The 11,490-nt window shown below is 38.3% G+C and overlaps 1 protein-coding gene across 5 annotated transcripts; it reads left to right on the forward strand.

The window, feature by feature from the left end:
• Positions 1–621: 621 nt before the first annotated feature.
• On the forward strand, positions 622–7,980 carry LOC122657830 (CBL-interacting serine/threonine-protein kinase 8-like). 5 transcript variants are annotated; one of them, XM_043852624.1, is made up of 15 exons: positions 622–640; positions 954–1,142; positions 3,644–3,706; positions 3,828–3,899; positions 3,981–4,088; positions 4,171–4,245; positions 4,331–4,384; positions 4,491–4,616; positions 4,846–4,935; positions 5,569–5,691; positions 5,940–6,059; positions 6,412–6,528; positions 7,101–7,157; positions 7,280–7,354; positions 7,634–7,980. In XM_043852624.1, the coding sequence occupies exons 2-15, from the start codon at positions 984–986 to the stop codon at positions 7,727–7,729; spliced, it is 1,335 nt and encodes a 444-aa protein (XP_043708559.1). In that variant the 5' UTR covers positions 622–640; positions 954–983; the 3' UTR covers positions 7,730–7,980. The 5 variants fall into 5 exon arrangements, 3 of the variants coding, with proteins under 3 accessions (XP_043708559.1, XP_043708560.1, XP_043708558.1); XM_043852625.1 differs by lacking the exon at positions 622–640 and having other exon boundaries at positions 894–1,142; positions 5,946–6,059; XM_043852623.1 differs by lacking the exon at positions 622–640 and having other exon boundaries at positions 895–1,142.
• The last annotated feature ends 3,510 nt before the right edge of the window (positions 7,981–11,490 follow it).

Consider the following 11,490-nt stretch of genomic DNA (forward strand, 5'->3'; position numbering starts at 1 on the left):
TTGAAACTCAAGTGGTTTTGATGAAGTATGTTATTCTACAACTTGCAAGGATTGATCAAACTTTAAAGTGTTGAATAAACTTTCAATCTACAAACTTGCACAGTTTAAAAGACCTATTATCTATAGGAGGAGTTACACTTGCAATTCTAAGGTAATCATAAATATTTTCTTATGAAATTATTTTTCTCTCTTTTTAAATCAGAATGAAAAAATCTTTACCTGACCCAAATCCGTTGTGCAATCGGATAGTTTTCAATTGTTCAGCACCCCATTGTTAGAGGACTGAGAATTACTTGAGAGGATAAAAATCCAAAGCATTTTAATGGTGTACTCTGGATAAAAATTCGTGAAGCTCTTACTTCATTTTGACGCGACTCTCATTTCTATCAATCACCGAATTAAACGTCTAAACCAAAGCAACCTCTTCAACCTTATCTGTCAATTGCTATCAACCCCACTGTGCCTGTGTGTGAAGGGAAGAGAGCGAAAGAGAGAGAAAATGCGCGCGAGTGCAAATTGACAAATCACATTCCTCGCAAATGAAAATTTTATCCAAAAGGAGTTGGGAGTTGGACCATAGAAACATTTTCTCAACACTGCTCAACCCGATTCCCACCTACATTTCTTCTTCTTCTTCTTGTTCGTCTTCCTTTCTCTCAGATACAGAAACCCTCCTTACCGGATTCCGGATTGCTTGCTTTTCTGTCCAAACTCCAAACACCGAATCTCACCTTCTCTGCAACCCAATCAACCCAATACGACTCTTCAGATATTTTTAGATACTTTCTTACATAAGCATTTCGGTGGGAATTGGGAAATTTAGTAAAGTAACACAAAAGGTTGCTTCGAATCTCTCCAGACAGTTCAAATATTAAATCCAAAATCCCCTCAAAGAAGCGAGTGTGTGAATGTAAATGCTTCTTTCTTCTTTTTCTTCTTATTCTGATCGAGACAGACAGAGTTGACAGAACGCGAGAGAAACTATGGTGATCCGGAAGGTCGGGAAGTACGAGGTGGGCAGGACGATTGGGGAAGGGACGTTCGCCAAGGTCAAGTTCGCCCAGAACACCGAAACTGGTGAGAGCGTTGCCATGAAAGTGCTCGACCGCAGAACCATCATCAAGCACAAGATGGTCGACCAGGTTTTTACGTCACTTTCCTTTTCTCAGCCAATAATTTGTCTTCCCATAACTAAAATTACAAAATTATGTTTGAAATGACGATAGCTTGAGGGAGTACGTAGTTAGTCCTAAATTTTAGGGTTTTCTGTATTTGATTCCCTCTTTTCCTCAGTGCACTGCAATTGGCGATGACCCGGGGATACAGAGAGCATGCGAAATATAGAGTATAATCTGAGTCGCCTTAACCCTCTGTTACTTATATTTTTAGATTAAAAAACTAGCAGGATAACACCATCTGTTCCGAGTTCTATTTATGGCCGAATCATATGGAAACTGGGAAGTTCAGACGTACTGCTCTACTGTTCTTTCCAAATACGTCTACTTGGTTAAGTCCATTTGTTTCCAAATCCATGGCTGTAAATGAAAACTCACAGGTATTGGCAAAAGCCAAATTCCTCAACTAACATCCGATTTTTATCCTAGCCAATTCACATAAATGGCATTTTTGTAGGCTTGCTTTTTGTGCTACTATCTACCATGTTTGGATAGAAAATATGATAAAATCAACCTTGAATATTATTATAAGAAGAAGATGAAGAGAAGAATAAGGGAAGGAGGAAAAGGGAGAGAGAGAGAGAGAGAGAGAGAGAGAGAGAGAGAGAGAGCTCACGGTATCCCAACCGTGGGCTAGTCATATATATATTATAAATCAGTAAGAAAACATTACAATTAAGGACCCTAAAGACCCTACGGTAATACTACATAACAACTTAAACAACACCATATATATTTTCAACCCCTCCGCCCCCAAAACAAAATAAAAAAAATCAACACCATTTGTATTAAACAACATTATGACTTGTAGACACATAACTAAACTCGACCACAAAGTATAATCATCACCATGAGTACTTAAACATCACCAAAACACTAAATGTCACCACAACTTTAACACTCCTCAAGCTGGAGCATATATAGCTCCTACGCCCCAACTTGGAACAACAAGAACAATTAATAATTTTTAGAGTCAAACTTGAACAGATATAACTGCGTATTTGGTTTTCACTTGTATCTCTCTCAAGGGCATAGTTGCCACAGGGCCTCGGCGATCCAAGGTGTTGGAGGGGTGCCTAGGCAAAAAGGCTCCTAGGTGCCCCTAGGTGCCAGTATATGGCTTTATATAATATAGCAATAATAATTTTATATAATTATGCTTATATGCAATATTGAAGCCATATCAATGCAATATGATATAAGTGTGCTAGTACTGACCTAATATGAGAAAACCAACATATAATAAACAAAGCCTAGGATATAATATAAGCATATTTATAACAAAACAATACATATAAATCAACATAAACTCGTAAAGTGTCAACAAAGCGTGCTTTCGACTTGGACCCAAGAAATAGTCTGGATGCCTAGGCGCCTATGTATTCTTTTGCGCTCTTTTGAATATAATTCTTTATCCATCCATTATGGGATTTTCACACTTCAGTTGACACTCAAAAACTTGGAGACATGTCAACCGAAATAACTTTTATAGGGACCAATTTGATGTTCCTGTTGATATTTCGAGATGTTACAAACATGTTGAAATTGCAACCAGTATATAGTAACAGGATCTCTTGTTGTCAAATACAGAGAAGACAGATTGGGGGCATAAAGGATATGCTTAGCTGAGCCCTAAGATTAGGCCAGAAGGGTTTGAAAGCTCTAGGGTTGATTTAGAATTGGGTACAGGAAGAAGGATAAATTTTGATTGTCTGTGAGTTGAGGTTAGGGTATTGGATTGAGTAAAGAAATTCAATTGAATGGCTTCGTAGGCTTGATGTTGAACAGGGCTTTGAGGCAGGTTTTTTGAGTTCCTGCTGAAAAGAAGGGTTAGAAGCGTTGACTTTTATGAAATTTGATATTTAAATCCTATGTGGGAGAAACCAAGGATTCAGCTCTGAAGAAATAAATTTATCTTGGATTTAATTGGGTGTGACTATTTTCAATGGATGGGGTTTGTTAAGGGCATCGCAGTAGTTGTGAACATACTTATCCTGTGTGCTGTGCAGTAAGTTCTTCAGTCTAATTTTTGGACTGTGTACTTTTGCGGAGCCTTCTAGTGGGGTCTCAAATGGTACATATGTGAGGACCTGTACATAATTATTTTGCATGGAATTTATCCTTTGAAATAGTTCTGGAATTGCAACTGTCTGATTGTCCTACTCCTGCTTCTTTAAACTTGGATGGAATTTATCCCATTCAAAAAATTGAAAATTATGAGTTCATCCTGGATTAGAGCAGAATAATCGGAAAATGTGTTCAATTTTAATATTTTGGTCAGTCCTCTTCCACTAATCGTTTTTCTTTTTATTTTTTTGACATAAATTTTATAAATTCTAGTTATCACTTGTAGCTTATGTATGGATGGTGCAATCTGTGTGTCTTTTTAGTCTTTGTCCCTTGGATTGTGCTGTCTATTGTTGACAAGTACAGCTCATTGAAGTGGTTCCTTCAATTTCTGCTTGCAGATTAAGAGGGAGATATCCATAATGAAGCTTGTCAGACATCCATATGTTGTCCGTCTACATGAGGTATGGCAGGCACTTTTCATAATAAACTTTATTCTTATACCCATCCTCCTACTCTTTGAGATTGGTTTTTTTTTGCATGTTGTGGTTTTTAGTGCTTCTATCTAACCATATGGTTTACTAGGTTCTTGCCAGCCGTACAAAAATATACATAATATTGGAGTTCATTACAGGCGGTGAATTGTTTGATAAAATAGTGAGTCTTCTAGCACAACGTCCGAGTGTCAACCGTCTTCCCTTTTGCCCTTTATTATTGATATTGTTCTTGTTTGGGCAGGTTCACCGAGGGCGATTGAGTGAAACTGAGTCAAGAAGATACTTTCAACAGCTTATTGATGGCGTGGATTTTTGCCACAGCAAGGGAGTTTACCACCGAGATTTAAAGGTCCTATATGTCTGGCATTTCAAAATCTGTTGTGTGTTTACTGTTGAATGAAGTCCTAACAACTGTTTTGTTTGACATTCAGCCTGAAAATCTTCTGTTGGATTCCCAAGGAAATCTAAAAATTTCAGATTTTGGCCTTAGTGCATTGCCTGCCCAAGTAAGATGAATAAGATTTTTTTTTTACACATAATTATGAAGAGAAGTCATTCAGCTTTAATTAATTGCTTTAATGTTATGGTTAGGGAGTTAGCCTCCTTCATACCACCTGTGGAACTCCTAACTATGTCGCACCTGAGGTACCTATAAGGATAGCTTCTCAATTGAAATTACTTTATATGCATGCAACATGTTATATTTATGTCCAAGCTGGGCGTCTTACAAACCCTGCATGTTTTGCTTTAGGTACTCAGCCATAAGGGTTATGATGGTGCTGTAGCAGATGTCTGGTCCTGTGGTGTTATTCTTTATATTTTGATGGCAGGATATCTCCCATTTGACGATATTGACCTCACAACACTGTATAGTAAGGCATGTTGTTTTCTCACTTGATCTTGTTCAAATTTTTACCAAGATGGTGAAATATTTTGTCGTTTCTGGATTTGTATTCTGTTGGTTAACTCCATTTTGATAACACTTCAATGAGAGATTGCAAGGTTGGTTTCCCCACATTTCTGAGCTGTGCTCATTGACTAGTTTTTCATCTCCATGACTATATATATGCAGTTAATACAATCTGATGGGTTGTGTTTCCCTACAGATAGAGAAAGCGGAGTTTTCATGGCCATCCTGGTTTTCAGTTGGGGCAAAATCCTTGATTCATAGAATTCTGGACCCAAATCCTGAAACTGTAAGTATTTGCTGAATGAAATGTCCTTATTCTTTACTTGGTTGATATATTTTCATGAATTTAGTTTAATATGGTATCTGTAGCTTAATCAAAGCCGAATTCATTTAGTTGGGATAAGGCTGAGTTGAGATGAAGCTTTATCAAGCTCTTGAAAACTTTCCTTTGCTACCTAATATACTGCCTTTTGCTATTGGGATGTTTATTTTGAGATAAAAGTTTTATAATTCAAATCGTAATCATAATAAAATTCTGTCCTATTTTTTTTAATCTGTATATGGTGATTTATAATGCTTCCTTGGATTATTATTAGCTGTCTAGCATGATATTAATTTATATCAAAAGTATAAGTGAATTTTACAAGAAATCTATTCACATCTCCAAGTTTAATGCTTTATAATATTTTGAAGCAATTGGAGTATATCAGATATCAAAGCTGGAATAGAAGGGATCATGGATCTTCTTGATATGCAGAGATAATTTTTGAATGGAGCATGTATATCAAGAAAAAAGTTATTACTTATTAGAGTGTTCACTTTCAATGGTTGACTTTTCCCTAAATTGTATTAATATTTTGTTCAAATATTTAGTGAATTTAATGGTGACGGATGAATTCCTATGTGTGAATTTTTGCAGCGCATTTGCATTGAAGAGATAAGGAATGATGAATGGTTTAGGAAGGGCTATGCTCCTGTTGAAATTGTTGAGTATGAGGATGTTAACCTGGATGATATATATGCTGTTTTTGATGATCCTGAGGTTGGTAAGGCTTTCAACATTTCTCATTACTGCTCATATAATTGGGAGTGTAACTTGAAAATCTTCGAGGAGTTTTATTTTATCATCCTTTTGCTCATTGCTGTTGTACTATTCATATTCTACTCATATATGATTGCAGGAAGCAGTGGTACTTGGTCTTCCTATGCATCCATTCTTTTAATATGCTGTTCTATTTACATTGGGTCCCTTTTGTTTCTTGACATTATTGATGCCCTGGGCTTCTGTAGGAGCAGCAGGTTAATGAGAACTCTGGGAAGGAAGACATGGGTCCTCTGATTCTAAATGCTTTTGACCTAATCATTCTCTCGCAAGGGCTGAACCTTTCAGCATTGTTTGACCATGGACAGGTGTGATTTATCACTTATTCAGAAGCCAGTCATTTATGTAATTTATTTGCCTCTGAATTGCATTATCTCTGTGGGCTATATTTTTTATAGCATGACTTCTTCACTAATTTGATAATTATTTCAATCAACATATTTTCATGGCTTGTGACTTTGATGATGGTCAAGCAACTAAAACATTTCTCACACCACTATATGCTTGAAAAGAAACTTACAATGCATGCACACCTCCCATCCACGTCCCTAATTCTTAGGTCTCTATGTTATCCATTCTGAGTCAGATTTTTTTTTAAAATTTTTTTTATGTTCCTTTATTGTATTAAAAGATCTAATGGATTTCTTCTTTACTTTATAGGACTGTCTGACGCATCAAACACGCTTTTTATCACAAAAACCAGCAAAAGTTGTTCTGTCAAGTATGGAAGTTGTTGCACAATCAATGGGGTTCAAAACTCATATCCGTAATTATAAGGTTTTGACTATTCTAACTCACTACATCTTTATTGCTTCTTGAATTTATGTTGTCCTTTGCTTCCTTTACTACAGTTATGCATCATGGTACTATGGCTGTCAATCTCTCGATTGGAGTATCGTTAGGGTGTGAGTAATAATCTATTGAACTTTGAAGGATGTTGAAATTTTTTTTTTTTCTTTCTTTTCCATTTCTTCTATTTTATCTTCAAGGCACAACAGTAATCCTTTATTGAATTACCCTAGGGTTTTGTGTCATATCTCACTCTGCAATTTAGTTTAGGTTTACCTAAATTGTTTCTTCCATGAATCCCTCCTATTTGTTGCATACAAATGCTTTTCAAGATGCTTACTTTTGGGATTTTTGGGGATTAAGTAAATGGACTGGTAATGTCATTTTGTTTAATCTGAAAATTAGCATGCAAAACTAAGTTCTGCCATCACCTGCCCTGTTGCCATCTTGGATCTGATTGATGTTCTTTCATAGTGGTTTGATTGGAGAGTGATATAAAATTTTTTAAATCAGTATTACTTCAGGGTTTTTTTCAACTGATAGATCATGTTACTTCTCAGATGAGGGTAGAATGTCTTGCAAAGAATAAGGCTTCACATTTCTCCATTATTTTGGAAGTAAGCTCTCTTCTTGGATCAATACCCATTTCTCTTTTCTAGATCTTATTCGTTGAGTATGTTGAATGGTTAGATTTGGTTAACAATTTATTTATCTCCTACTAAACCTAATTATGAAGCAGATTTTTGAAGTTGCACCCTCATTTCTCATGGTGGACATTTGTAAGGCATCTGGAGATTCAGTTGAATTCCTCAAGGTCAGATCTCCTTTAATTTCTTTATCCTACATTTGTTTGTTGGTAAGTGGTGTTATAGACTTGTTGTGACCAGTAAATTTGCAGTTATGTGTTTCACGACTGGCCACTCGTAAAGTTCTTTATTTGTTTTTATCTTCCTCTGATTAATCTAGTTGACCTTGCGAATCTCCCCTGGGGCCTGTGCCATAACTCATTCTTTTCCTCAACCCCCACCACCACCAGACACACCCCCTTTTTCAGGTGCTTATATGAATTAACTTTTTTTTTTGGACTTGGCAGTTCTACAAGAATTTTTGTAGCAAGCTTGAGGATGTTATCTGGAAACCACCAAATGAGACCAGCAAGTCATGGTTAACCAGGTCAATGAGGCGCTAGTTTTTTTTCCATCAACCTCTATATGCCCCTCACATGTGTAATTATATATTGCATTGAACACGGTACCTAATTTGATGGTCAATGCAATGTTGTGACCCTGAGTTGCAGCTTCTGTGCAGTTTACCTTAAACGCATGTTGGGTATGCAACTCATTTGTCATATTCTGCATTGTAAGTGCTGCTTTGTGGTAGAAGGCAATGGATGGAACTCATTAAGATAGGAAATTAATTGAGTTCCTGGGTTGAAATTTCGTCAACTTTTGTAAGTTAGAGCAAATTCTTTTAGCAGAAGCGTGCTACCGAGATTTTTGGTTCCATTTGAAATGTTCACCCTTTTTTGTTGTTTTTGATACTCGAAGTCCAAAATCTGATTAGGAGGATTTATAATTTCAAGACGTGGATAATACTGATTGGAGTGCCAATGAAGACTATAGTGCAATCTGATTGGTTTAATGTGTTAGACCATCGAATCGGTTATGTATTGTTTGGATGTTGCCCTATGCGGCTATGCCCTAACCACTACACTGACCTCCCATGGAAGAAGGAAAAGAAAAAAAAAAGGAATTTTTTGGATGATAGAGACCACGGTTCATGACTATAAAAATATAAATCATGTGTTTATAGTTTAATGAAATTAAAAATAAAAATGATAGTCAAATTTTAGGCTAAATACTCTTGGATAGGGGCATGCCCTTATGTCCCTTTTTAGTTAGAAGTAAAATGGGACAAGGAAATTCCCATTGATAGTTCTTGTCTTAAGTGCGGCCACCCCGAGGAGTCATGGATCATATTATGATGGAATGTCCTTTTGCAAGAGCGGTTTGGTTCGGATCCACCCTCTCCTACTCTACCTTGACGCTACCACAACCCAAGTTTCACCTCTGGATCAAGTCATGGAATTTTATCACCCCAGGAAACAAGCAGCTCGGCAGGTCCGCATGTAGCCTGGCCTCTTTTATCGCATGGCACTTATGGAAGGCTCGCAACGATCAAGTGTTTCAGAAGAAGAACTGAACACCTGTGGAAGTAGTGGAGACTGCTACTCGAGCGCATTTGGAGTTCTCCCAAGCCACTGCAGTTGCCTAGCCCCAGACCCTTCCACCTCCCGCAACCTGTGCGCAGCGGTGGGACACTTTGTCCCTCCCCTTTGTTGGAGTTTACACGGTCAATACGGATGCCTCACTGTCAGCTGCAAGAGGAGGGCTGGGCTTCATTTTTGGAGATGATGGGGGAGCCTGTACGCGCGCTGTGTCCAATCTAGCAAAGTTCCACTCCATTTTAGCTGGTGAGGCTCTCGCGATACGCGCAACCCTGCTGCATGCTATAGGGGAGTGCATCGATAGGATCTACGTTGAAACGGACTGCAGTGAACTTGCTCTTCTCATACAAGATCATCTGAGGCCCACCACAGTGGATGCGTTGCCAGTTATTCAGGACATTCGTAGGCTCTTGTCCTATTTCATCAAGCACAAAATCACCCACATTCCTAGGGAGGAAAACAGCATGGCTGACTCCCTAGCCCAGAAGGCCCCGTCTTGTATGTGTGAGACGGTCTGGCCTATTTCCTCTCCTTGGATCCAACAGTTGTCTCTCTTGGACTCCTCGGCTGTAACACGTTTGTCCAATCAATGAAAAGGGGACGAGGAAAAGTCTCTTTGAGCAAGTAGTGTAGGATTGAAAAATCTCTTAAACCCCGTTTGTGTAAAGGTGATTTAAGTGAGGTGGGAGAATTGGGGTGGAAAAGTGTTGATGTAGCATTCGATTTGTATCTGCTCCATTTCCTCAAGTCCCTCATATATTGGGGGGGGGGGGGGGAATAGCCACCCTATGCCTGCCCGGGTGGATCCACCCCTATTAGAAGGACTTGGGGAACTGGACCGGGTAGGAAATGAAGCAGATAAAGATCCATGTAGTAGTTTAAAATTCCATTCCAATCTTATTTATTTAATTTGGTGTGGGTGGTAAACTTACAAAAGCTCAGAGAAAAGCATTAAATGTTATCTGCTGATGTAACACTTCAAAATCCCATCCATATGTTAAATAAAAATCTTACCCTGTTTTTTAATCCACTACACTGGGACCCAGTTTCACAACATTCCCACCCTGTTTTTTCTATCAAACAAACAGGGCCTAAGGTGCGTAGGCTACCCCGCTTGCTGAACCCTATTCCATGAAATATATATTTGTTAGTAAAATTAAGTAAAACAGAAAACTATAATGATTTCTATTTCGCTGGAGTGAGTGAGGGAACCGTTCATTGCAAAAGTGACGTGAGCCACTTTTGGCTAAGGCTTAGTTGGTTGGAATTGAACCCCTATTTTTTTTCCTCTTTACTCGCATGACATCCACCCAAATGGACCCTTAACCACACAAGGCATCTCGGGTTAACGTGGCCATCCACTTAACTATTCATGGTAAAATTTAGATGATGGGAACCAAAGGGCTTTAATTGGAACGGAGTCAGGGCTTTAAAAAAAGGAATCGAATTCCGACCGATTCCAGTCCATATGACTCAGAATCGGTGGAAATTGACTATACAAATTTCTAAACCCTAGTTATTGTACCAAATCGGTCTGATCCGATTTTTCAAACCCTGAATGGAATATACATGATTGACCAGCATTTTTTCCCCTGGTCCTGGGCCATGGATTTGTAAAACATCCGTGTAGATTGTAATATCGGTTCTCTACCACCTAAAATATGGAACGTCTATATATGTAAAAGCTTAGTTGGTGAGCCATGGTGCGCTTCATGCCCATGCTCACCAGGAGGTTTCGAGTTCGAGTCTCTTGACTGGTATCTTATTCCCCCCCCGCCCCGCCCCGCCCCTATCAACTATATATGTAAAAGCTCCCAATTAACCCAAAAAAAAATATGGAACGTCTAAGCCTAGGGATGGCAATTGGATGGCTACACCCAAGGTTTCAAAAAGCGTAATTGGCCAGTGCTGAGAATTGGCCTGAACCCTAGAAACACAGCAAGGTTCTGACACCCCAGATAAGCCAGAATCAGGATCGGGATCAGCCAGTTCGATTCAAATTCATTAAACCATGGCAGTGGTCCAGACTTCCCCCTCCCTTTTCTTGTGATTCAAACCAATCTTCTGAGATAGCACTTCCTCCTTTCTAGGAAATGACTTCAAATCATTGGATGGGGTGGGGTAGTATCACTAGCTTAGTTCGACATCAAGTTCAGGATTCCATTAAGTTATATGGTTAAACCACACATCGAACTTCTGTATTTTCAGCAAAGCTAAAGATTCCAAAGCTTGTAGAACCTATAATTAAGAGGGGATCAGACAAAGCCTTTGACATGGCAAAAAAGAAGAGGATTACAAATGCAATGGTGGTTTCCGATTGTCAAGAAGCTGTCAACAATCTGAATTCAGATAATTATGATGGCCAAGACTGAACATATTTCTCATTCTTGTTTGATACTCAGATATATATTTTTTTAAAGCTTGGATAATTAAACTTAATAATAACAGTACGGAGCAGGAGACAACCCACACTTGCAGGAAGAAAAATCAAACAGATAAAATACTATCTGGTTCTTATGTACTTTCATACGACTGTTATTTCTTTCTGCTGAGTTAATTGATCAGTGGTTTTCATATAAAAAGCGCTTTCTTCCCCATCACTATGCCTAGTGAAGTATAACACTTCACTATTTGTGACATGACAATACCTGAGTTAATAATCTATGTGATAGATTGGGCAAGTATGCAATTTCAGCTTAAAATGAGTGGAGGAAGTAACTAAA

This window comes from Telopea speciosissima, chromosome 4, assembly GCF_018873765.1.
Source record: "Telopea speciosissima isolate NSW1024214 ecotype Mountain lineage chromosome 4, Tspe_v1, whole genome shotgun sequence".
Classification (NCBI taxonomy): Eukaryota; Viridiplantae; Streptophyta; class Magnoliopsida; order Proteales; family Proteaceae; genus Telopea; species Telopea speciosissima.